Here is a 26,900-nt window from a genome sequence, read left to right on the forward strand (position 1 = left end):
CTAAGAAGACAAATGATAAAAGATATGTGGGGTTGAGAAATCGTCCTAATAGGGGAGGCACATTTGCTTTGGACAGAAATTTTCACGATCCTGGACATTGAATCTGGTTAGATTCAGAATCTGGTTGGGTTTCTTCTTTGGGGAAGGGACGAGCGTATTTTATGGGAGGAAGGAAGTGTACGAACATATATTTGGTCGCTGGTGCCAAAATCCACTTCCGGTTCTTCCAGGACACATATCCAATCTACCTTCCCAGACTCCTTGTAGTAGGTGTGGCTGTGAGACTGACCAGACCCTGGGCAAGGATGTGAATGGAGGGGTGTGACCACTTCCAGGTCTGGCCCATAAATGCTGCCTGTGTGTGCTCCATTTTAGAGAAAAGTCCATAGGATTTCTCCATGTACCTTTTCCTCTGCTGGCCCACTGGGACGATTTATCAGGATGAACTTAAAAGCCCAGCAATGGCAAATACTGCCTGGTACTGGAACTTAGCAGGAATCATCCTTGCTCAGTCCACAGACCCAGACTGGGTCTGAAGCATCAGTCATGTTAAAATAAACAAGCTTGCCCCAATACTGCATCCCAGTCCCCCATGGTCATGCCTTCAAGCCCCCACTGTGATGGGGATTGAACCTCTCAGCTCCTGTGACACCAGCTGTCCCAGAATTTCCAAGCTGTGGTTCTCTGGATATTGATGCATCCTAGTTCTAGGTGGGCGGGGGACAGATAAAAGGGTTAATTTGGAAAGCTTAGTTAACAGCGTGCATAATCAAGTCTAAGTCTTTGCATAGTGTAACAAGGGTGAAAAATGGGACTGTATTTTTGATCCATCAACTTAAAAATCCTGTGCAAGTTGGGGATGACTCTTGGTGGGATAACTGCACCATTTCTATGCTTCCAGGGGTCTGGGGACAGTCCTGAAGCCCACAAGACAGTTCAGGCTTCCTTAGGGCGGAACTCCTCCTATATGGCTTTATCCATGTGACCTACACCAGATGAAGATCTCATAAAAGCATACCTAACCCAGGCCCAATGTACCTGTGGCCTGAAACTGACCTACCTCCTAGAGGCAGGCTAGAGAAAGGCTCTTGTGTCCTGAAATTTTCACTGTTAACACTGCCTTTGCTCTTTTCAGACCTACGCTGCCTGAAGCTTGAAGTTACATGCGTTTTCTTATGTGTACCAGAAATTGTGCCAGCCAGTTGTGGGTCCCATTCCTTGGTGAGGCTCTACAGTAGACATATTGGTATTTTGTCTACTACCAGCCCCTCCCATATGGGAATCACCCCTTTCCCATTTCATGTAATTCTGGCAGGACTGTAAATCAAGAGACTGATTCCCACCCACGGTAGTGGCCGTATGACCCAGGATGATCAGTCATAACTCCATTTAAGGGAATTTCTACAGACTCTAGGAGAAGAAATAGTATCTCTTTTTCTGAGATTGCAAACTTAGATCTTCTGGGACCCCTCTTTTTCACCTAACGTCAGGCCATGACACCAATGCTGAGCAAAGCAGGGCTCTAAAGTTGAGAGGGAGAAACAGATTCCTAATGACAGCTATTGAGCAACTAGATCCAGCCCAACCTGAAACCAACAGTTCCACAACCTTGGTCTTAGTTGCATTAGCCAATATATCTTTTCTAAAATTTAATACAATTAAGCATGTTATGAATTGGAATTCTATCACTTGGGGGTAATTGGGGGTGATCCCATGATCTTACCTAACTATAAGATGTCAAGGGAGTCAGTTTATGTTCTCACTGACGTTTTTCCTGAGGGTCTCACTGGGTGCACTTATCACACCTCCACTGTAGTCATCTGAAGCCCCTTCCTTTTTTATAGTTCTCTCTTTGAATCTACTGCCTTGCCTCAGGGTGGCAAGCTAAATGGAGAATATGGACAATACTTCTCAGAGCACTCATTGTCACGGACCTTTCTCTGAAAGACAGACTGTTGTGTCAGTTTATCATGTTAGAGAATCCCTAGCGAGAGTAATTTTTTGACTAGGACCTCTGCGTTCAAAACAACTGTTTGGGACCTCATTGAAAAAGCCTCCACTCATCTTAATCCTGTATTTTCTTATTCACTGGAAAAGAGCTTATAGGGTCAATTAAAATTAATTTCACAGGTCCTTGAATTGCTTGCCTCATAAGTTCTCCTATTTTTATTTTTATTTTTTGGAGACTGGTGCCATTTTAAGGGTTCTAATATTCCAGGCCATTAACATACTCTTTCTCTTCTATAATGCCTGTAGCCATGGATTCCTGACCCCAATGTAGGAATGCTCTTTTATATCAAGGGTTGGGGGATCCCAGCCCACGGGCTAAAATCCAGTCAGCTGCCTATTTTCATATAGTTTTATTGGCACACACCCACACCCATTTATTTACTGTCTACAGCCGCTTTGGTCATGGCTACAGAGACCATATGGCTGCAGAGCCAAAAATATTTAATATCTGACTCTTTACAGAAAACGTTTACTGATTTCTGCTTCTCAACCATTTCCTCATCCTGGCACCCAGTAAACAATGGTACTTGGAGAGATGAAGGAGTTAATATTTTGACAAACCTCTGGAGGATACTGCTTGGGAAGGTCTCCTCTAGAACACTTGGGGCAGGACATGGCCTGGTATACTTGGGATACCACTGTCTGATAGCCCAGTCTTCTTTTTGAGACACCTGGGGACAAATACATGATCTAAACCTTGGTTCCGTACATTCTGTGTTTAGAAGTCCATGTGGACTTCAGTCTTGGCCAAGGCCAGGGTTATTTCTCTGGCTCGTGGGTGATCTCTTGGGCATCCTGACTTTCTGTGGAAACTATCCGTGCAGCATCAATTAATATATAGTTCCAAAATGAGACTGAGAAAAGCACAAGATGTTACCATCACTGGTGGGGCCAGTCTGAGCCACTGGGGTTCAAAACTAATGACCAGCTAGCTACCTGTTCAAGAGCTGGAGTGTGCCCCTGAATATGTGGTCAGAATCTGTTTCAGCTGTCACAGTCACTTGTCCTGTTCCCTCAAAGGGCACGCTAGTGACGGCAATTAGTGTTCATCTTCTGAACTGACACTCTGGGTCCCATGATACTCACTGGTGTCCATGACTTCACTTCTGTATTTCAACCCCACGAGCTATGGAATCCTTAACGCCCATCACATTTTGAGGTCCCATCACTACACTCTTCCTTTTTCTCATTTTATTATGGCGTAAATTCACTGCAGAAGCCACGAGGAGTGACTGTTCACTCTTCATATTGCCATAGAGGAGAAACATGGGTTAAGAACTATTCACACCAACAGAAAGAATGAAACTGCAAGTTTATTTGAAAGTATAAAAATTAAAAAAAAACAAAAAAAACCCCAAACCAAAACCTAACCAAAACACAAAAAGCAACCACACAACAAACTTTCCAGTTCACATCAACTTTGAACACCGCACACTACTTGTCAACCACTTTGTTGCATTTTTTTAAAAAAGTCAATTTTGGAGGGCGGGGCTGAGTCAGGGGATAAGCTATAGGTTACAGGGATGCGAATTTGAACATGAAAATAAAAAGAACTTGCTGGTCTCATTTGAGAAAAAAAAGAGCAGAGATGGTTTTCAGGCGGCTGTAGAATTAGGCAATATATAAAAAAATAGCCTGGATGGAATGAGTTAAAAAATATTGCTGGCCACTTATTTGCCATCTTGAGTAGGGGGGAAAAAACAGGAAAAAAACCCTGCAGCTTTGGTGTCTTATTTATAGATTTTTAAAAAGATTCATTAAAAAAATCACATCTATAATAAAAATGTCCCTGTATTTAAAAAAAACAACATTAATAGGCTTTCTTATCTACTAAGACCATTTGTTTTTCCTAAGATGCCTGGAAGCAGAAAAGCCAGTGAGATTAATTCACTGCGCAATTAATTAAAATTAGAATCCCTTTCTCTAAACAACTTCCAAAATACCAGAAAGAAGCACGGGCCCATCAAAGGGAGAAGAAATAAAGCCATTCTGACTCACAGGAGATGAAAAGCTCAGCCAGAGTTCCTAACACACTCCGGCTCCCATCGAAAGTTCTTTCTTTATTGGCTTACGCAGAAAATAACTCGTGTTATTTTAAAAAATGAAAGATGCAAGCAACTAGGCTCCTTTTCTTTAACTTAAAAAAAGACAGAAAGAAATCACCAAGTGGCTAGCTTTCCTGTAACACAGTTTGGATTTGATTTAAAAAAAAAGAAATAAAATAAAGTCCCGAGAACAGGATCATTAAATGTCACGTCGTCCCTCGCATCAGCGAGGTCACTGAACATTTCTTCTGCTACGTAAGGAAGTCCTGAATGGGTGACCACTGCCTGGTTCCAGTTTTGTCCCCCATCAGTGTGGGTTCTTGCCAACGAACGCCCACATTTCTCCCCACTATTTCTCCAGGGAGTGGGCCCTGCGGCTGGCTGGGCACAGAGAAAGAGGAAAGCTAGCATAAACACAGAGACTATGAACCGAGGGAGAAAGGCATCCCTCGTTCTGCATCCTTCAAGAACTCGATAAATAGCAACTCAAAGTGCAACAATGCACAAAGGCCCCGCACACAGGTCAGTCTGGAGTGACTCGGTATCGAGGCTCAGCGGGACAAAGGTGTGATCTCCTTTCGCATTTTTCTTTGGACCTCACTCAAGGAGAAACAAACAAAGAAGACAGCTTTCCTATACACATATAAATAATCCCTTAACTAGAAGGGAAAAAACAAACACACTGTTTCAAATGCATTTCTAAGAGATTAAAAAAAAAAGTCCGAATGGCAAATCTCGACTCCAAATTATCTACTGACCAAGTCTTTTAGAGGAGAAACTATGGCAGGTCAGAAGAAGCCTGAGCCTGACTCTAACCCTAACATGAATGCTGAATCAGGGTGCTGGTTTCTGGGCCTTGGGCAGGAAGTGTGTGCAGCACAGGGAGCCAGGGGCTCTGGTGGGAGGTACTGAATATGGTTCTCATGCGTGTCAGGAACCACCGTGTCCTCAAGTCCAAATGCACAGGTACAATGACTTCTGGAGGTTAAGGTAACCTGGGAAGCTAGTGTGGAAAGCTGCATGAATGGGCAAGACAGGCTGGGAGTGGTTTCCAGGGACAGAGGACCAGATCCGATTTTTGGCCAATTCAAGTTGGGTCTTCCTTCCTTGGCTCCCGGCAGGTCACAGCTGGAGGGGTGACAATCCAGAAGCCAGGGAAGGACTGTGGACCTAAGCAGGCCCAGGCTCTCGATAGCCTGCATTTTAGGAGCTGAGAACTCAGATAAATGTATGGCAGGGATTCCCTGCCTATCCTGGGATGAGGTTGAGGACAGATGCTGCCAGAGAAAACCCTCAAAACGAGGATTCTCGGGCAAGTTTCAGAGTCGTTCAGAGAACCAAAATGGCCCTGCTGATGGCTAAAGGGCATAACCCTTGGCCAACGTCTCCTCTGGCCACCGCTCCGCCGAACTGAGGACAACATGCACGAGCGTGCAAGGCGGGGTTTGACGCTCACCCGGATTCTTCGAGGGTGGCCATCCATGCCGGCCTCCTGGGAGGGTCATCCAACCCGTCTCCCATGGAGCTGCAAGGCAGCGGCCCACGGAGAATGTGGTCCAGGGTCTCCTGCCCTTCTGAAACATCCACCATGGCATGGAAGCACTGCGTTCTCGAGGACTCCCCAGCCCCTGCCTTACCCTGCTGCCTGCACACTGAGGCTGCCTATTCAGTAAGATGCCACCAGTCACAGAAGAACAATGACAAGTGAGGTCATGATCCTGGGCCCCGAAGGCCGAGTGACCTCCCAGACAAGATGCACAATACATCAGGCCACCCGAGAGGCCAGCAAAATGCCAGGTCTCCCTCGAAAGGACATCCCTGAAATCTGGGGCGGGGATGGGGGGGTGGGAGGGGGAGCGGAGAGACACCCTCCTTGAGGCACCCTGAGGAGCTTCCCACGAGCGAAAGTTGTTAGGATGGTAAGAAGTTGGAGCAGATGGACCCACGTGGACCGTGGAGGCGGCGATTTAGACTTCTGCGGCGCCCTGGCCTGGCACGGAGTCCCTGGGCCCTGCGGCGCTCTCGGGAGGAGGGCCGGCCTGCCCGGGGCTGCGGCCGCCGTCTTCAGCACTCAGCAGGCTGCTGGCCGCCTGGGAGCCCGCGCTGTCGGTGCTCCCGGAGCGCGAGCGGTAAGGGGGCAGGGCGGCTTCGTTCAGAGACTCGGTGTCCGAGGAGTAGGGCGGCGGCGGAAGGTCGTACCACGCGGGTCTGCAAGAGAGACAGCAGGATGGGGCAGGAGAGGCAGGGGAGAGCAGAGGGAAGACAACGCGTTAGGAGCCAAACCCCCCTCCGCCCCTGTCCGCGGGATGCCGATGTGCCCCCCGAGGAGGACGGCTATCCGCGGACTAGGGTGACCCCTACAACAAGACCAAGGGAGCGGGGAAAGGTTGGGGTGCTGTGGCTGGCGCGTGCCGAATGGGCAGTGCCCAAACCACGTCCTCCGGGTCGGCCCGGGGGGGAGGATGCCCAGCACCAGCCAGGGAGGGGCCCTGGGGCCGAGTGGCTGGCCGGCTGATCAGGCTGAACCTCTGACGGTCCACAGAATTTGGGGTTCTTACTGAAAGCCAACTTTTCCTGGCTGGCTGGGCTTGGGGGAGTGGGGATCTTCCGACTGACAGTCCCCTCTGTTGAAGGGGATAGTAGGGACGCTGGCTTGCCGTGCAGGAACTTCGCAGAAAAGACAGTTTATTTTGCAGCCCTTCCTGCAGGCTTCCTGCGAGCCGAGCACCATGCTACCTGCTTTACCTGTACCACCTTACTTAATGCTCACGAGAACACTAAGCGGTGGGCGTTACTTTTATGCCCATCGTACAGGGGAGTAAACGGAGGCAAGGGGGCGTGAAATGACTTGTGTAGGATCACAAATAACTAGTAAGCAGCCGCTCTGGGATCAAAACCCAGGTGTTCTGTCTTCGGATTCGGCAATTTTAACTTGACTCTACACTGGCTGGTCCAAATGAAGAGGCTGAGTGGTGAGGGAGGTCCTGGGCTCTTCCCCTTATTTGCAAAGATGCCCTTAAACACTGCCCTCCAATGTTACCTCCACCTTTTATGAGGAGGAAAAACAAAGATTAAATAACACAAGAGCTGCCGCAGGAGAGGGTCCAAGAGCTGCCCAGTCAGCCCGGGTGCATGACCCGCAAAATACCTCTCGCCACACACGTTGAGCCCCGGGCTCAGAGGAGGAGAGCACAGGGGACCTGGAGCCAGTCGAACTTCCAACATGGGTTCTCTGGGATACCCTGGAGGTCACCAAAGAAGGGAGGAGGAGGCTGAGCCGGCAGGATTCAGGTCCACCAGCTGCTTCCACTATAGAATTCTGCCTTTTGACTCTCTGTTGTGCTTTCTGGTACAATCCCATTTGAAATGAGGGTCTTATTGTTTTAAAAAGCTTGAGAGTGCTCTATGCTACCTCCTTTATTTTATAAATGGAGCCAAGCAAGGAACCCATCATTCATTCACTCCATTCATTCACTCATTCATTCATTCATTCACAGTACAAACCAACCCTCTAATACAGCCTGGCCACTGTTCTGCGGTAGCAGGTGAGGCGCCGGGCTAGCCAGCGGCCTGGACATGGGTCAGCGTGGCATCACCAGGCAGGAACAGGGCTCTGAGGTGGCCAGGATCCTAGCTCTATGCCCTTGGACAAGTCGCTTAAAATCCCAGAGTCAGTTTCCTCATCTGTAAAAACTGAGGCACTCCCCCAGCGACCCGCAGAGAGGATTAAATGAGAGGATACGGGCGCCTGGGTGGCTCAGTGGGTTAGGCGTCTGCCTTCGGCTCAGGTCATGATCCCGGGGTCCCGGGATCGAGTCCCGCATCGGGCTCCCTGCTCCGCGGGGAGGCTGCTTCTCCCTCTCCCTCTGCTGCTCACCCCTGCTCGCGATCGCTCTCTCTCAAATAAATAAGTAAAAGTCTTAAAAAAGAAAAAAACAAGAGAGGTCGCGTGTGAATTGTCCTGCCAGCACCCAAGACACGCAGGGCCCTGCTGCCGCCGCCAGCAGCCGGCCGCCCGCGTCCCGCTTTCCCCCTCGATGACCTCCTCCCCGCCCCAAGCCTCCGCCGTCCAGCACGCACCTCTGGTCCAGGAGGGCCTCTGAGTAGGAGGGCGGGGAGCCCACGTCCGAGGCGTTCTGCTCGGCCTGGCTGGCCACGTACTGGATGCCGTTGTTGACGTTGTAGGTGACACTGCAGTGGTGGGGGTGGTCCAGGACCACCAGGCGGGACAGCAGCACGGGGTGCTGCAGCCGGTGCACGGGCAGCGTCATGAGGTTGCTCCTCTTGCGCTGGTGATGCAAGACGAGCGCCAGTAGCGCGACCACCAGCACGAAGATGACCGAGCTGCCGATGATGGCGTAGGTGATGCTGGGGTAGTACACGAGCTGGTTCTCCGACGTCACGAACACCTGCCCGCTGCCTGGCTCTGAGAAGCCCCGGGCGGGGGTGGGGGGAGAGAAGGGGACAGAGCTTACCGCTTGGCCCACCCTCCTGCTCCGACTCAGCCCCAGCACGTGCATGCAAGTGCTGGGAGCGACCCGACTCCCAGCAGCCGGAAAGCCCAAAACCGCCCCCGGTCCGGGGACTGGCGAGTGGCTAAACAAAGCGGGGGACAGCCACACGACGGTGTATCATTTGGCCACAAAAAGCACTGATACGTGTTACAACATGGGCGAACCTCAAAAACACCACGCCAAGCCAGATAAGCCACGCACAAAAGGCCACCTACAGCGTGATTCCCTTATTACATGAAATGTTCAGGAAAGGCAAATTTATAGAGACGGAAAATGGGTCAGTGGTTGCCTCGGGCTGGAAATTCACCAGGAGTGTGCACAGAAGTGAAGAACACTGGTCGGTACACGTCTGAGGTTCCTTACGTCTGCAGTGTGCTTACTTTACGCCCGGCCCTAGCCAAGCTTCCAAGATAAAGAGCTAGCGGAGCACAGGAGAACATCGGGGACTCCGGAACCAGACTAGGTTCAGATCGCTGCCTCTGTGCCGTCTGGAACGTACTAGGTGCCCCTTGTAACACGGTAGCCTCTCCGTGCTGTAATCTCCTCATCTGTAAAGCGGAGAGAGTCGTGGTGCCCACATCGCTGGGCTGTGGTGAGCATGAACTGGGTGAATCGTGACGGAGTGCTTCCAACAACAGCGGACCCCGCCAGGCAGGTACGTGTTCCAGACAGACACACGCTTTACCCCCTCTACTCGCCTCACAGCAACTCCGTGCATCGGGTGCGGTAACTGCCACCTTCTTTTTAAGGGGAGCAAAGTGCATCTCAGAGGGTCCAAGCCCCCTGGCGAGGGTCCCAGGGTTAGGAGGTAAAGACTGGTCTGACACCAGCGCCTTGCCCCTCACACTGTGTCCTGCACCCCCTGACCAGACCCGCTAGGCAATCTGCAAGCATTTCCTCAGGGCCCTCAGGCAAAAGTCTGGGACACGTCCAACCCACACAGGTTGCCAACACCCCCCTCTCCAAAGTGTACTAACAAGCCATGCTTCAAACACCCAGGTGAGGGAGGGGCTTTCCAGTCAGCGGGACACGCCTGGCAACCAAGACCCGGTGGCAGGCTGGCCCAGGAAACCAGCGTAGCCCCTCCCCGTCAAGAGCTAGGGACCCCTTGTCTCTGCAGACGGAACCACAACCACCCACTGCTGTGGCCCAGCTGGAAGAAAAATCGAAATACAGCCCAAGTGAGCAAATCTGGTGGCCACCCCCTGTACCCGTCCCACCTCTGCCGCACTGAGGTTTTCATGGATCCACAGGAAAAACGTAGGCGTGATGCAACAGCAGGAGCAGGGACCGCCGTGTGCTAAGCTTTACTAATCCCTCGTTACTAGACGTGCAGCTGTTCTGTTCGTCACAGTATCCCCAGTCAGTCTGCAGGATGGTGCAGGCCCTCACTACATGCCTCAACTCAGTGGGAAAATTATCTGTGTATTCGCACACTCTGGGAAGGTAAGTGCTATCATTATCATCATCATTATTATTATTATTATATTCCTATTTTCCAGATGGCAAACTGACTCAGAGGTAAATTAACCGATAGGTCTCTAGTCAAAAAAACCACACAATGGGAAACACTCTATCTCCTCTTCTTTCCTGATATAAGCATCTCTTGATTCCCAAAACAATCCGAATCTGCGACAAATGAAGATCTTCCCCCCTCAAGCTCCAGGCTTTGTGTTCATTTTCTTTCCAGTCACACTCAACCAGGAGTGAAAAGCTTCAATGTTCTGGCAGGTCACTGTTTCAAGGATTAACTGTACAGTAAGCTCCTCAACAAAATGCAGAGCATGCTGCAGACAGCGGAGGGACGGAAGCAGTTTGGGATTTTTCCCGAGACAATTAGCTGTGGCACTCAGGGGGTTGCTGGTGGAGTTCTGTCTGCTCTCAGTTTAGCTAACTAAAAAGCGGGTGGGAGCTCATGTGTGTGCGTGTATGTTTCAGAGCTCAGGCTTAAAAGAAAATATCCTCTTTATTTTGTGATCTCCAGCGCAGAGCTGAGGGGTCGAATCCCGGGGCCATCACTTCTAGCTGTTGCTCAAGCAAGTGACTACACTCTTAGGAGCCTCGGGTGCCTCCAAGTTTAAAATGGTGGTGGCGTGGGGTGCCTGGGTGGCTCAGTCGTTAAGCATCTCCTTGGGCTCAGGTCATGGTCCCAGGGTCCTGGGATCGAGCCCCGCATCGGGCTCCCTACTCGGCGGGAAGACTGCTTCTCCCTCTCCCGCTCCCCCTGCTTGTGTTCCCTCTCTTGCTGTCTCCCTCTCTGTCAAATAAATAAATACAAAATCTTTAAAAAAAAAAAAAGAAAGAAAGAAAAAAAAGCTTTAAAATGGTGGTGGCAGTGGTGGGTAAACCACGGTAGCCAAGTCCTTGGGGGGGTAAAATACAATATATACGCACAGTGCCTGGCAAAGGTTTGCCCTCGGTCAGTGCTCATTCTTTTTTGCCTTTTTATTGTGGTAAAATATATACATAACATAAAATTTACCATTCTCACCATTTTTAAGGGTTTGGTTCAGTGGCACTGAGTTCATTCATGGAACTTTTCATCATCCCAAACTGGCTCATGCTAATTCTGAGTGGTCACATTCTTTCCATTATCCTCATACCAACTTCTCAGACGCAGAGGCGGGGAGAGTCCCCTTTGCAGGGGGCAGGATGGAGGAGGGAGTAAGGATGGAGTGAGTTCCTTTTTAGAGAGCTGTGTCTCCTAGAAAATGAAAGCCGGTGGATTTTCCTCTGGAAAACAAACAGGCCCAGAGATTTTAAAACACTGACTTCTGTGTAACCACTTGAAGTTTTAAGAATACAAGAGGGAGCGCTTTAAAATGAATGGAATATGAAATGACTGCAAGTCTTAACAGTCTCATTTATGTCTCCGAAAGCAGGCCCTCTCCAGATCGGCCCACTTTGGCAGGCGAGAAGCGGCCATCACATTTACTCGAGAAATTATGATGTTACATAACTCAGTGGTGCCTGGTCTCGTTTGTGCTGTGTGTGTAAAATGTCATCTTGTATTAATTCATTAACTAGATTCACTTTTCTTAAGAGCTTAATGAGCCTGCTGGCCAAATTACTAATCTCAGAGTTGCCTGGGCCCTGAGTTCTAAGTGCATAATCCATGGATAATGAAGTTTCCATTTATTCTGGCTGTCCCTCAAGCGAATGCCCTCATGCTCTGCTGTCAGACAGCTTGAATTCCTGTCCCGGATCTGCCGCTAAGACTGTGTTATTGCAGGCAATCTGGTCACCACCCAGAGACCACTGCGCTCTCGAAACTGCCAGAAGCTGCCGCCGCTGCGTGTGGGAGGGCGGGCTGTGTTGTCCCCAGCTCTGGGGCTCTTCTTCGCCTCAGGGTCGTCACAGATTTCTACAGTTATCACAACAGTTTTCTGCCAGGTGGCAGTCAAGTGTCCTGAGGAGGCGTGCCTTTTCCTAAGGCACAGAGAGGTGCTGTCTGGTCTGATGGAGGCAAGGGGGTGGGGTGGATGTGACGCTTGAGACGTGGTGTTCCTTTGCTTCTAAAACATTCCTTCCTCCGGAAGCAAATCGAATTTCCTAGAAGGTACAATTTCTCACCTATCACACTGGCAAAGGCAAAGTTGGAATTTCCCATTTTTCGGGCCAGGTCTTGGGATGACAGGTGTTAATTATTATTCACGAATGCAGCTGGTGGGAGGGTGAACGGGTATCACCCAAGGTGGTGATGGGGTTCACCATACACATCAAAATAAAAATGTACATGTCCTTTGGTCCAGCCATTCCACCCTCGAGAATCTATTTAGTAGATAGACTCACGCACACGAGAAGGAACTTTTTAATATGCATATTAATTGAAGCATCATTTGTAATGGCACCCCCTATCACGAATGATCTGAATGTCTCCCAATGGCAGCCGGGCTAAATTAACCATGGTGCCTCCATAGGATTCCACACCTATTTAAAAAATCAGGGCAGCTCTACATATGCTGATGGGGAACAATCTGAAAGAGATCTTGACCCATGGAAAGAAGCAAAGTTCAATAGAGAACACATGGAATATTTCTAGGTGGCCGCACGGAACTGTTAATGCTGGTAGGTCCCAGGGTGGAGGAGAGAGATGAAGGGAGATTTATTTACTCCCTTCTACTTTCTACTCTTGGTACTACATTGTCCCTTCTAAAACCATGCCTATTGTCCACCACCTTTGGTACTGCCTAGGCTGACGTGTCTGTTTGTTTTCCTTCCTTCTCTCCCTGTAACGTGAGGACCCCTCGGGGTCCATGCCTCACAGTCACTCACTCACTTGACAACCCCCACTGACTCCCCACTCCCCGAGTATGGCACCATCGCCTCCCACCTGACCTCTGGAGTCCTGTTCTGGAATGTTCACTGTCCCATTCAAACTGACTCATCACTCCTCTGAAAGATCAACTCCTGTGTGCCTTAAAAAAAAAAAAAAAAAATTTAAAGTCTGTTTTTCTCCAGATTACATATCTCAAAAAGTCAGGTTGCTTGAGGTATCTATAATTTGCACACAATCCAACGTCCCCTTTTAAAATGTGCAGTGAGAGGAGTTTCACAGAACGGAACAGTTGCATAAGCACGACCACAAACGAGACACGGAACCTTTGCATCCCTCCCCAGAAGTTCTCTCGTGCTCTTCTGCAGTCCGTTCACCGCCCCTGGAAAACACTCATCTGTTTTCTGCCCAAATGGATTTACTTTTTGTCACTGGAATCATACAGTATGGAGCCTGTTGTCTGGTTTCCTCCGCCCGGCGTGGTGCTCCTGAGATTCCTCCATGTTTCCGAGCATCAGCACTGCCCTCCTTCAGAACGTGCAGTCGCACCCCGCTGTACGCAGGGATTACGACTTGTGTCCAGGGAAGGAACTGGGTTGTTTCCAGTTTCTGGAATACAGATCGCTGCATGGACATATATTTTCTGATTTCTTGGGTTTCCACCTGAGGGGTAAGGCTGCTGGGCCACACGGGAAGTGTACGTTTAACTTTCTAAGAAACTCTCACCCTGTTTCTTCACGGCGGCCACAGCATTCTGCGTCCCCGCAGGTGCCCTGCATCCTCACCAGCACTTAACACGGCTAGCCATGCTAGCAGGTGCGTAGTGATGGCTCCCCGGCGTGTTCAGTGGCATTTCCCAGTGACTAATGATGTCGCACCTCCGTTCACATGCTGATTTACCACCTGTAGATCTTCTTAGCTGAAGTGTCTCTTTAAATCTCTTGCCCACTTTAAAATTTGGTCGTTTGACTTAGTGAGTAGTAAGGATCCTCAGTACATTCTAGGATACAAGCCCTTTTCCAGAAATGTGTTTTGCAAGTATTTTCTCCCTGCTTGGTGGCTTGTCTCTTCCTTTACTTTACAGTGCCTTTTTGAAGATAAGTGCTTAAAATTTTTTATGAAGTCTATTAATGATTTCTCTTACGCTTCCCGTTTTTTGTACTCTATCCAAGGAATCTTTGCCTAGAAGACATTTCATAGCTTTAGCTCCTACATTTATTTCTCCGATCCACTGCAAGTTAATTTTTGTTTATGGTACAAAGTGAAGTTCAATGTTCTTTCCTCCCCTCCCTTGGGATAATCAACTGTTCCAGCACCATTTGTTGAAAGTCTATCTTTTCCTATTGAATTACCTTGGCACCTTTGTTGAAAATCAACTGACCATACAAGTCTGGGTCTATTTCTAGATTCTCTATTCTGTTTGATTGAACCATATACCAATCTTCGTGCCATTAAGTGTGCTGGTAACTAGAGCTTTATAGTAAGTGTCAAAATCAGGTATTGTGAGTCCTGTATGCTTCTTCATCTCCCAAACTGAACTTTTTTCTGATTATAAAAATTCATGAAGAGTTGGGGGGAAATAAAAAAAATCCATTAAAATTAAAAGCAAAATAGAAATGTTCATTGCCCTCCCTCCCCCGAACCTACTAGAACAAAACAGTTAAGAGTTTGGTATAGACCAGGGTTAGCAACCTTTTTCTGCCAAGGGCTAGATGGTCAATATTTCATCTTTGTGGGGCACACAGCTTCCCTCACAACTATTCAACTTCACTGTTGTCGTACAAAGTCAGTTGTAGACGAAATACATCAGTGAATGAGGATAGCTGTGTCCCTTACATAAATAAGCAGCAGCTTGGCTCACGGGCTGTAGTTTCTTGATCCACAGGGTGTACCCTTCAAAACTATTCTCCATGCACATCTACACACACGAGTACTTTTGTTCCTGCTATACAGATATTTCTGTGTATGGACATCTTTCCTCATCCACGCACACCTTTGTTAAAGAGTAGCTGTGTGGGATCCCACTACATAGATGCATCACAACTTACAAGCAACACCCTGCTGATGTACATTTAGGTTCCTTCCTGTTCTTGTTGTTGTTGTTGTTGTTGTTATGACCAACAATGTACAACACCATTCAGGTAGACCATGTGGACCGTGAGAGCCATAAGAGTGGAGCCAGGCTTGCTTTCTCCACCATTCTGCACCTGGTGCTCAACACATGTTGAATAAGTCAGTGACCTGTGGTCACTGGTGTCATTTCTTAGGACAGACTCCCAGATGCTGGTCATGTCCCTGGCCCTCTGTTCTCCCACGTCTGAACATTCGGGCTGTCTTGAGCTCTCTTCTCTGTCCACATGGAACCACTATGTGTGGTCAATTTCTACTGTGCGGTGTTTCTCCAGTCTCTGCTTCTGGGCTCCAACTGCATGGCCTCATCCATGCCCAGGCTAGGAAGAGAAACTGCCTAGAAGGTCTTTCCATCTTCAGCCTCTTGTCTTCCAATCCTTCAGGCAACACACCCATCTGTCCGTGTCACTGTGTGATTCTTGTAAAATTCTTTGAATGAAGGCCCCTCAATGGCTCACATGGCCCTCGTTGGCTAGGCATTCAGACTCTGCCTTGGCTTCCCAGCACCAACCCGCAGGAGGTATGGGGAAAGAAGTCTAGGGCTGGAGAGAGAAACGCTATTTGCCTTGGGACCTATATCCCACTCCTGATTTGAATTAAATAATAACACTAATAATACTAACCACCACCACCCATCCATATTGGCTTTGGACTCAAAAACAGAGTAATAATAATGATATTACCATAATAATGATCACAGCAGTTCTTGCCCTACCAGCCGTATCTTCTGTGTTGTTTGTGTATTCACTCTTAGATTCCTTCCACCATCGGTCATAAGCTGAATGATGTCCCCCCCACCCCAAAGATAGGTCCACTTGGAATCTCAGACTGTGATCTATTTGGAGTAAGGGTCTCTGCAGATAAAATTAAGGTAAAGCTCTCAAAATGAGATCATCCCAAATGAGGGTGAACTCTCCATCCAGTGACGAGTGTCTTTATAAGAGGGAGAAAAGGAGAAGATACCAAACAGATGAGGGAGAAGGCTGTGTGAGGTGGAGACAGGGAGTCAAGTTGTGCAGCCCAAGCCAAGGAGAGAGGCAAGGACGGATTCCCCTCAGAGCCTCCACAAAGAGCCAACCCTGCCAGTGCTTTGATCTGGGGCTTCTGGCCTCCAGAGCAGCGAGAGAATACGTTTCTGTTGTTTTAAGCCATCCAGTTTGTGCTAGTTTGTTATGGCATACCTAGGCAACAAATACGCCATCTTATGGAGCAGACCACTTTATAGAAGAGGAAGTGGGAACCAAGGGAGGTGAAGTAACGTGCCCACGTGCTCCAAAGCCTCGGTTACTATTCACAAATACTGCTATAGCTTTCCAGCAGAAAAACCGACTGAGCCACCAGGCGCCCCAACGAACCCTAGGTATGATAGATAGCTACAGTACAGGACTTCTCAGAGGCTTTACCAGGCAAATGTTCACTATGATGCCTCACGAGAGGATGTGGCTATTTCACCAACTTCGGTGCTGAGATGGACAGGACCCCCATCATATTCCAAAAAAGCACATTCCCACCATTCAGAAAGTTGTCGTTTTACAAATCAGATAGGGGCATCCCTGGCCCTATTGTCGGGAGGAAGCTCTCTGGCTGCAGCTAGGCTCTTAGGAGGCGGACGCTGGGAAGCAAATGCCTCGGCCCCCTCCCCTCTCGGTGCAGAGCAGTCTCCACCCCCACCCCCGGGAGGCAGTGCCCGGTTAGGGTTCAGCAGCACGGTCCCGATGGAAGCCGGCCCAGCACCAGGAGCCTCGACCGTGCAGCAGCTGCTGAGTGAGAGACGTGAGATTGCGCCCGGAGGGCTGCATGACACCCCGGCCCCCTGACACCTGACAAGACGGAGTCGGCAGGAGCTGATCCTATTCAAATGTGCGTGAAGCCCAAGGCTGCCTCGGGTCTGCGAGTTCGCAGGGCTCCTGCAGATCAGCTCACTGGTGCGACGCCTGCCCGGGAAACCTGATTACCCAGGGAACTGCTCAGTGGGCGCCCTTGGAGCCTCTGAATGCAAAAATTTTCTGAATAATTTAGGGGAAGTGGCTGAAAAGAGAAACATTACGAGAGGGGCTCCCAAGAAGGAGCTTTACTGACATGAGTGACTTCCCCCCTTCCGGAGATTTCAGCAAGTTTCAGCAATACGACTCAGGGCCCCCACACCCCAGAGGGAAGGGCCGTTTTGCATACCCGGGGGCCCCCGTCCCAGTGCTCCCACTGCTCCCAGTGCCGGCAGGATGAGGACTCCTCAAAGAGGAGCCCAAGACACAGCTGATCCCAGTGAGCACCCCGCACACCAGCCCCTGGCTGGCCGGTTGTGGTCTCACACCCTCCACCACGGCCACCCTTGTCCCCGCCGTGGTGGTCTCTGCCCCACCCCCACTCACCCTCTAGCCTTTGTTCCTTTAGCTGAACAGTGCGCCTTCTGAAACCTAAATGCCTTTGTTTGTGGCATTCCCCTACTCAGAACCTTCCAGCAGCTCGCCATATACTCAGTATAAAGTCCAAATCTTCACCATGGTCTCCTCTTCTGCCCCTCCCTGGCTTCTTGTGCTACACACTCACTGGCCTCCTTTCTGTGGTTTCAGAACATGCCAAGCACATGCCTGCCCCAGGGCCTTTGCCCTTGCTGTGTTCTCTGCTCTGGATGCTGCTCCCCGGGCATCTGCTCACACTCTATCCCACCCAGCTCCCTGCTCCTAGGTCAGCGTTAGCAGGAGGCCTTCCCGAGCCACCGCCATGCCTCTCCATCCATCCCCTCCCCTGACCTTCCCTTCCTTCATGACACTTGACACCACCTGTCATGTCCACTGTATTTGTATGCAATCTTTCCAACAGGAATCTAACTCTGGGTAGGCAGAGCTGTATTCTGCTCAGTCATCCCTGCATCCCCCGTGCCCCAGAGGGTGCTCTGTACAACTGTGCCGGAGGAAGTGGGCAGAGCGTCTCTAACCCCGGTGGCTCTCGAAGTCTGGTCTCAGCATGCTGTCCTCCTGCCAGAAGCACTGCGTCTTCCACATGAGACTGAGCCCCTTATGTGCCAAGTGCTTCATGGCTAGGAGCTCAGCCTCACAGGTGAGAAAAGTTAAGTCCCAGAGAAGTCAGGTCATGAGTCCGGGGTCACATAGCTGGGAAGTGACAGCGCTGAGACTAGAGCCCTGGTCTGTCTGACCAACACCCAGAGATTCACAAGGTAGAAGCTCTGCCAGCTCAGGATTGTAGAAAGCTCTGGATTGTAGAGAATTGTGCAAGTGTTCGGTGTACAAAAACACAGTCCCATCCTTCTAGAACCTTCCTTCTCAAGAATTAGATGGGGGCATCATGACCCCTTCCTAGAGTCATCTAGAGACCTACCACCTCACAGGGCTGGGAGTGTGGAGCCCGCGCACGTGGGCTCCTCTCCCGAAGTAGCCAAGATGGTGCCCAGAGCCAGCCAGGCCAGGCCAAGCCTGTGGAGCCCTGCAGACTTGACCGGACTCTGCCGCTGCCCCCAACCCTGCCTGACAGTTGCTAATAATACCACGCACCCGTCTGTTCTCATAGGGAGGGAAGGTGGAGCACGAATGGGAAGAGCGGGACCCAACTAAAAAGGTGGTTAGTCCATGTCTAGGGTTTTGACTGACTGGCTCAGAGTTCTGGTTTTGCCACAGACCACCTGAGTGACTTCGGGCAGTTGACTGCACCTTTGTAAGCGTCCTCTGTAAAACGGATTAAAAACCCATACCCAGCACAGAGTTGATATGAACGTTAGAGGCTACTGTGTGAAATCGGAGCCAAGTGAGCCGACGGTGAGCTCGCTTCTGTGACTTCCTAGCATCTGCACAGGCTGGTCCCCTCAGGTGGTTAGAAAGGGCCTCATGAGTGCAGGCTAGCAGAGAAGACCACTGCCCAGGGAGGCAGGAAGGACGGCGGGATTTTAGGGACACAGAGGCTGTGGTCTTCCAAGGAATGAAGGGAACTGACACTCCCTGGTGGGCTAGTGGTTAGACTTCCACACTCTCTCCAAGGATGGAAGGGAGGAGCCGAGGACGAGAGTCAGGCTGGGACCACATTCATTTATCCACTTACGCGGCCCAAACTGCGGGGCAGGCCGCGTGCTCAGTGCTGGGGATTCTAGACCCAGAACAGCAGAGACCTAACCAGGAGGAGCTCACTGCACAGACAGGCCCTGGGTCCCACTTCTCTCCAGCTCCCCGATGACCTCTACTGCCTACGGCCCATTCTCTCCAGCTTGGAAAGTTCCAGGAGCTGTCTTGGCTACTGTAAACCAAAAATATCCCCAACCCATCCTGACTTTCTTGTTTAAAAAACAAAAAAAGTCCCATGGGGGCTGCAGCACCTTTAATGGGTCCCTATTCCAAGCACATCTGGTGTCCCAATTTAACTGCGGACTGAAAAAGTTTACTTTAAAGGGCAGACCGGCAAATGGCTGAATCCGAAGAGAACCACGAAAACCCCACTGAACCATTACCATGGCAACTCAAGTTTCTAAAATTAACTGGAAGGGTGGGGGGTCCATGCTGCCAGCCTGCCCCACATCAGATGGACCTGGCAGGAGCCGGGCCGGCCTGAGCTCGAGGGAAATCAGGGGACCCATCTGCCAGGAGGGAGCTAGGACTCTAGGACCATCTAGGGCCAGGAGACAAGCACCAGGAGATCAGATGCAAAATGGGAGAGAGAGGGGAGGGGAAAAAGACACAAGAAAGTTGTAGAACTGAAGACAAATGGAAGCAGACATCTTCCTGGGAATTCTCAGTTGTTCTTATCCTAAGAGATCAAAGGGGTTTGGGCTCTCCCCGCCCCTCACTTATGCCTACTCTTGGGCAAAGGGGGCAGGGAAGCATCCTTGAAAGGCCCTGCATTTTCAGCAGGCTCTACTGAGACAGACAGCATTGCCAGTGGCCCCTAATTTACAAGCTGCTCCTGCCAAGGAGGGCGTCCTGGCTTGGCGGAAACCGCCTGTGATCCTGGAGCTCTGTGAGGCCTGCTAAGGACTGCTGCACACCCTCAAAGCTTGATCCCGGCCTCTGATGAGGGAGGGTGCCAGTGATAACCCGGGATGCGAGCTGGTGAAGGGCCTCTGCTAAGGAACAGGCACAGGGCACTTACAGAACTCGCTGGAGGATCAGGAACTTAATTGGCTGCTTAAGGTGGAAAAGGGCATTTTTTATTAGGAACTCAGATCGCTACCAAAACTCAGTGCTGAGGGTAATTGGAGCAAAGGCCCGGGTGGCCTTTTTAGAACTCTGTTCAATTGTGTCATGGCTTTTAAAAATGTCAACAGACGAGCGCAGTGGAAGGCAGGGGGAGGGACGGACGGTAATCTAGACCTTTGGTGCCTCTTCTACTGCAGACCACAGGAAGCAAAAGCCAGTGGGAGCCACGTGGGAGGGGTGTGGGTCTTGGTGATGAGCTCAAGGACTGGGATTCATGTTCTCATCCTTCCAACCATCAAACGGGAGACCCCCGCGGCACTCTCTCTCTGCTGTGCGAAGAGTGGCTTCAGGCAACCCAGGTTCCCCCACCTGACAACAGAGGCCGCCCCTGCACGCGTGTGCACGCATGTGCACACATGTGCGTGCGCGTGCGTGCGCTTGCTTCCAATGGAAGCCCCGGCCTCCTGCAATTTGCTGAGTCAGGAGGGCCGTGCAGAATTACTCTTTCTACTGTTTACTGTATCTCTTAACCTAGAGTGTTTGGTGCAAGCTGCAAAATTAAATGCTCAGCAGACATTCTTTGAACTCGATGGTCAGTTGGTTTCTGGTCCGGTAATAAGGCTCGGGTCTGTGGAGACTGCAGCGTCAGCAGCCCAAGCGGAATCCTGCTAACTCAAGCAGGATGTAGGGGGCAGGGGGTGATGCTCTGATGAGTTTGTGAGTCCTGCTTAATCATACCCAAACAGCATTGCAGGGAGAAGCTCACCTTAAAAACCAGGGAGGGGGAGAATCTACCTCAGGCATGCCGTCCTCATGGCAGATAAGATCTCATTAGTGGAGCTGAGGACACAAATAGCATCAAGTATCCGTTACGATCCCCCAGGGGCATCCCCGGCCCCCCCAGAGCCAGACGTCCCAGCTGGGTCCTGCCTTTCCTTTTCCATTCACGACCAACTTGTGTCCAAGGGCAGGTCCTGCCAACTCTGCTCCCGGATTCTGGGACAAGTTACCACGATCTGTTGCTTGGATTCCCATATGAACTTCCTAGCTGGCTTCGCACTGTCCAATCTTGCTTCTCTCCATTTTCCACAAGGCATGCAGAGAGCTTTTTTTAGGAAGTAAATAAGATGGCTGCTTTGTCCTCAAAATCCAACTTCCTAACAGCGGCCTCCAAAGGCCTCTCTGATGTGGCCCCTGACGCTTCGACAACCTGACTTGAGCCATTTGCCTTCTAGCACCCCATGCTCTAGCATGGCCTGGCCTGCTGCCTGCTTCTAGAAATAAAGTTTTCCCGGAATACAGCCATGGCTGTTTTTTACGTCTAGTCTCCATCTGCTTTTATGCTACCGTGGCCGAGTTGCGTAGTTCTGGGGACAGGCTCTAGGGCGCACCAAGCCCCAGCTACTGACGGTTGGGCCCACACGGGTCTAATTTTGATCCCTGGAGCAGGCAGACATGTAATGAGCAATGAGCTGAGAGGTACACCCGCTGCTTTCATCCAGGGCACAGTCTCTTTGGGAAGTCACTCTAATATCCAAAACGCGGCAGTCGTGATAAGCTGACAGAACTGCACAAAGGAGACGGAGAAATGGGGACGTCAAGGAAGAAATCAAGCACACCCCTTCCCACCATGCCTCCCCTGGCTCTGGTTTTTTGTTGCTTGTAGAAGCCAGTGACTGAGATTTCCCAGAGGACATGACAGACTTGGCGTCAATCCAGGATACGAACTACCCAAATGGTTAAAGATCGGCTTGCTCTCTGCGATCGCCATCTCCCCGACAGGCTGCCCAGTCCTGTCTTCTGAGAGGTGTTGGGAGGTCTCGTGTTTCCACTTCCTGAAAGGAAGACTGATGGAGGTTTTAATGTTCTCTAAGACAAGGTGCTGGAGGATCCCTTCTAACACCAGAGGGCCTCCTGGGCACTGGGTCAATGAACCTGCCTGTTCCAGAAGAGATGGGTAACTACAGGGTTGGAGGCAATGGAGGATTCAGTTACCTGTTTGATTCTTTAAAGATTTTTTTTTTTTTAATTTATTTATTTGACAGAGAGAGACACAGCGAGAGAGGGAACACAGGCAGGGGGAGTGGGAGAGGGAGACGCAGGCCTCCCACTGAGCAGGGATCCCGATGCGGGGCTCGATCCCAGGACCCTGGGATCATGACCTGAGCCGAAGGCAGACGCTTAACGACTGAGCCACCCAGGCGCCCCTGTTTGATTCTTTAAAGAGGAGACCATCATCACGTAGCCCCCACGGCCGTTTTCAAATCCACGCATCCCTGTCAAAATGTTTCCAGACACCGAAAACAGGCCAGAGAGCTCAGGCAAGCATTTTTTAAACACTAATGGGGCTGTGTTAAAACCAGCAAGTGAAGAAATCAAAGCCTCCTGTCACTGACAGAGGACCCGAGCTGGCCTCCTTAAGGAGAGAAATAAGAGGACGTGATATGATCAGTCCTACGATGGGCAAAAAGCAGAGAAACGTGCATATTCATTAACCATTTACTGAGCATCCCCTGCGGGACAGCCAGGGTGTCAGGAGATTCTGGGTCACTGCCATGGGGCTGGAGTTACTGGAGAATGGACAGGGAGTCAAGGGAACCTCAGAGCTCCCATGGCTGCTTAGATTTTTTTTTAATTTATTTTTTGAATAGGCAATAGATGTCTGGTTCAAAACTCAGAAGGTAAGTAAGGATCTGCAGAGAAGAGTAAAGCTGTTTCCCCTATCTGTCCCCCAGCCACCAGAGTCCCCTACCCAGAGGCAGCCACTGGTACCATTTTCTTTTTGTGTGGGCTTCTAGAACAAGTCCAGGCATATATTAGCAAATACTTACTACTTTCAGTACACGTTTTAAATACCTATTATTTTTAGTTAAGGTTCTTTTTTTTACCTAATGAACCACATCAATACACTAATTTTTTTAAAACCAAGTACCATTTTGCCTATTTAATAAATACCTATGCAGCCCTTACTATAGGCCAGGCTCTCCTTTTTTACTTATTTTGAGGTAGATTTGGATTTATAGGAGAGTTACAAAAATAGAACAGAGAGTTCCCATATACCCTACATCCAGCTTTCCCCAACGTTAACGCCTTACCCAACCACAGAACGACAGTCGAGACTAAGAGGTGACGTTAGAACGATTATATTCACTAAATTCCAGGATTTTTTCAGACTTTTCCACTTCTCCACTGATGTTGTCCTTCTGTCCTACCACCCAAACCAGAGCATCTCCTTCTGAGCTGTGACAGCTTCTTGGGTCTTTCCTGACCTTGACCCTTTGGAGGAGACTGAGAAGTTATTCTGTAGGCTGTCCCTCCACGTGGGCTTCCCTGACGTAGTTTCATGATCAAAGAGAAGATGTGTTCTTGGGAAGACCGTCGCAGAAGTGCTGTGCCTTCTCAGCGTGTCCTCCCAGGGGACAGCTGCCATGTATCCACTGCCAATAACCACGGCTGTCTGGTTCACTGAAGGAGGCATCTGCCCAGACTCTTCACTGTCAAGTTACAGCTTTTCCTTTTGGAGTTAATACAACCTTGGAGGAGATCCTTTGACGCTATGGAACTATCCTGTTTTCTGCTTAGACTTCAGACTTTCCCCCACTGATGTTGGTATTCATCAGGGATCTTGCCCGCAGTAATTATGACTCTGCTGTTCTAATGGGGCTTCTCAATTTCCCTCATGCCTTCTACATTCGTTACCTGGAATTTAGCAGGAAGGAAGAGTTGCCCCTTCCTCCTATTTATTTATTCAGTTACTTATTTACAGCAGATAGACTCATGAATATTTCTTTTACTCTCCAAGCTATAATCCAATACTATTATCATTTAATTTGTTACGTGGGTTGTTCCAACTTTTGGCCACAGGGCACTTTTCCAGGCTGGTTCAGCTCCTGTAACCTGTAACCTTTCAACACACCCCTATGAAGAAGCAGACTCCCCGCCGAGCAGGGAGCCCAACTCGGGGCTCGATCCCAGGACCCTGGGATCCTGATCTGAGCCGAAGGCAGACGCTTAACCGACTGAGCCGCCCAGGCGCCCCGACTCTAACTCTTTTCTCAAGTAGCAAATGGTGTGTTCCTTGTAGAGGTGTGCTACTGCTTATTTAACCAGAACCCATGACGGGCACCTAGGGTCTACTTCCAATCTCTTCCTATTATCATCTTTTACAACAAAAACGTCCCTAGGGCGCCTGGGTGGCTCAGTTGGTTAAACGTCTGCCTTCGGCTCGGGTCATGATCCCAGGGTCCTGGGATCGAGTCCTACATCGGGTTCCCTGCTCTGCAGGGAGCCTGCTTCTCCCTCTGCCTCTGCCTCTCTCTCTCTCTCTGTCTCTCATGAATAAATAAATAAAATCTTTAAAAAAAAAAAAAAGTCTTTGGGGATGGGTCATTTCGCAGTTCAGCCATTGTTTTAAAGTAAAGCCTAAAGTCTTTACAAAGGTCCCCGAGGCCCTCTCTGACCTCAGGTCCTGTCACTGCTTGCCTGCCCACCCAGGGTGGTGGGCAACCCCGAAGACGGCCCCTCTGATTCTCTACTCCTGGGATTCAAGCTCCTGTGCGGTTCCGTTCCTGCGAGTCGGGCCAGACTTATTTTCTCACTTCTAATGAACAGAATACGGGAGAAATTACAAGCTGTCATTTCCAATATCAGGTGATAGCCTGTGGCTTCTGTTTTGTCTTAGGTGCTTGTTCTCTCTCTCTCCCTCGCCTGCTCTGAGGGCCACGGTGGGAGCTGTGTTAGAGAAGTCTGGCAAGGACCTGAGGGAGGCCTCCCTCTGCCAGCCGGCTGGCGAGGAGTGGGGGCCCTCACCCCAGCAGCCCACTGGGACCGGAACCCTGCCAACAGCTACACGAGTGAGCTTGGCCGCGGCTCCCCCCGCACTGAGCTTTCAGATGAGACCACAGTCCCGGCCAACAGCTGTGAGCGCTAAGGAGACACAGCAAGAGGTACTCGTGTACAAAGGGTTAAGTCAACTCACGTCTCAGAAACTGCTGGAAGTGGAGAGCAGCCTCACTAGTCACAGGGCTATAGGTAAATCATTCTAGATGCCCTTCCTTCTTAGGACTGTCGCTCTCTTGGCCTACTGTGTCCTTCCCAACATGTCCTCCTAGCCACATCCTCAGCGGCCTTCAAGGCTCAGACAGCCACTGAGCTACTTTCTCCGTGACTTCTCCCCCACCCCCCAGCCCTCCAACTGGAAATAACTTTTCTCTGCTACAACCTCCCACTGCCCCTCACCTGATCCCCCGCAGGGCACTTCTTATTCTCTCCCTTGCTACAGAGTTACTGACACAGCTGATTTCTTACAAATTTCTAAATTTCTTGAGTGTTGGATTCCCATTTTAGTCACATTTATAGCGTGTTCCTCTTGCTTCCAAGCACTAAGTTCAGGCTTACACACCTATATTGGGTACTTCATAATATCTGTAGAACCAGTAGGTAATAATAAGCCTTAAATTATGGGTTTAGAATCCACTTACAGTCACAGTGCTTACCACACACAGTATCAGCCATTATAAGCACTATCATCACCACTCGGTATTTCATAAATGCATGTTCTCTTTTCTCACAAGGATTTAGTTCTCTGGGCTCCCCATGGTTTTCCTCCCCAATTTTAGAACTTCCAAGTTTAGAGGAAACAAGAGATAATTCCTGGCCAAGAGTTGGGGACCTCGGGCTTAATTCTGTTGTTTCGATGTATCAAGCGTCCCTTCCGGTGATGCCTTCACCCAGAGCAACAAGGAGATGCTGGTGTTAATACCAACCTCAAACCTTTGCTGGAGCCGCAGGGCAGAAGCTTCCAGGCAGAAGCCAACGAAATTTCTGTCAATTAATATTCTACTCATCATTTCTGAGAGTTTGCTGGCCACTCTATCATCCCAGCAAAGCTTCCTTGCAATAGTATTTATGTCCAGTTGCACTAATTGAACACACAAATGAGGGAGATAAAGGAAGACTCAGCTCATTGTATTTTTTTTGTTGGCTCCAGAGGAGGAAAACTCATCATGAGGCATGATTACAGACTCCCCTTGAGGTCTCCAAGTACAGACCGAGGCTGGAGCTGTTCTGAAGCATCTTGCCTGATGGCAGATAAACAAGCTCTTAACCCTTTCTCGCTCCATACAAGACTTAAAAGGGAATAAGAGGAGATGCTGATTTTCTTGCTTCCTTCAGTCTCGGAGCTCCTTTAACCCTGAGTCTTAAGCTAAAGATGCTGTCATTTATGGCATTTCTCCCATCATTGGTTCTCTTTGTGGATAAACGATGGAAAAAAAAAAAAATACAGGGCCAGCGCTGAGAAGCCCGCGACTGTCTTGACCCTTGAAAGTCACTTTTCAAGAAGCAGAGAGGAGAAACAGACGTGCTGAAGGAGAAGGCCCTGGGCCTTCATGCTCTGCAGAGACGAGCTGTGGGCTTCCTTGGGCCTTTCACACCGATGGGAGTCAACTGTGGGGGGGGAGGTCCTGCTGATGGTGGGATTCTCAGGGATGTCCCAAGTTTGTGGAGACCAAGAAGGACCATGGTTTGTCACCTTACCTTCTTCTGAACTCACAGGTTTCGTTCGAATTAAGAAGAAGGCAAATGCAAATCGAATGGGACAACTGAACATTGATCTTGAGCCCTGGGCAGAGCTTGGAACATATAAATCTTAGTTCCAGGGAATTCTGGCCTCCTATTAATGAAGAGGACAAGGAGCTGGGAGCCTGGGGGAAGTGGGGTCTGGAGGTGCCCAGGGGCAGGTGGTCTGAGCCTTGGGCCAGTAGCTCTCAGCAGACTTCTGCAAAGT

The 26,900-nt window shown here is 49.9% G+C and overlaps 1 protein-coding gene across 6 annotated transcripts in view; it reads right to left on the minus strand.

The window, feature by feature from the left end:
* Positions 1 to 3,303: 3,303 nt before the first annotated feature.
* LDLRAD3 (low density lipoprotein receptor class A domain containing 3) overlaps positions 3,304 to 26,900 on the minus strand; it is a 226,367-nt gene continuing 202,770 nt past the window's right edge. For all 6 annotated transcript variants that reach the window (XM_081798305.1, XM_081798307.1, XM_081798304.1 and 3 more), the window contains 2 exons: positions 8,136 to 8,481; positions 3,304 to 6,263 (listed from right to left, as the gene is read on the minus strand). In XM_081798305.1, coding sequence (XP_081654431.1) covers positions 6,023 to 6,263; positions 8,136 to 8,481 — 587 coding nt within the window. In that variant the 3' untranslated portion in view covers positions 3,304 to 6,022. The remainder of the gene's footprint in view (positions 6,264 to 8,135; positions 8,482 to 26,900) is intronic.

The sequence above is a fragment of the Leptonychotes weddellii genome, chromosome 11 (genome assembly GCF_054177405.1).
Source record: "Leptonychotes weddellii isolate Sample4059 chromosome 11, ASM5417740v2, whole genome shotgun sequence".
NCBI lineage: Eukaryota > Metazoa > Chordata > Mammalia > Carnivora > Phocidae > Leptonychotes > Leptonychotes weddellii.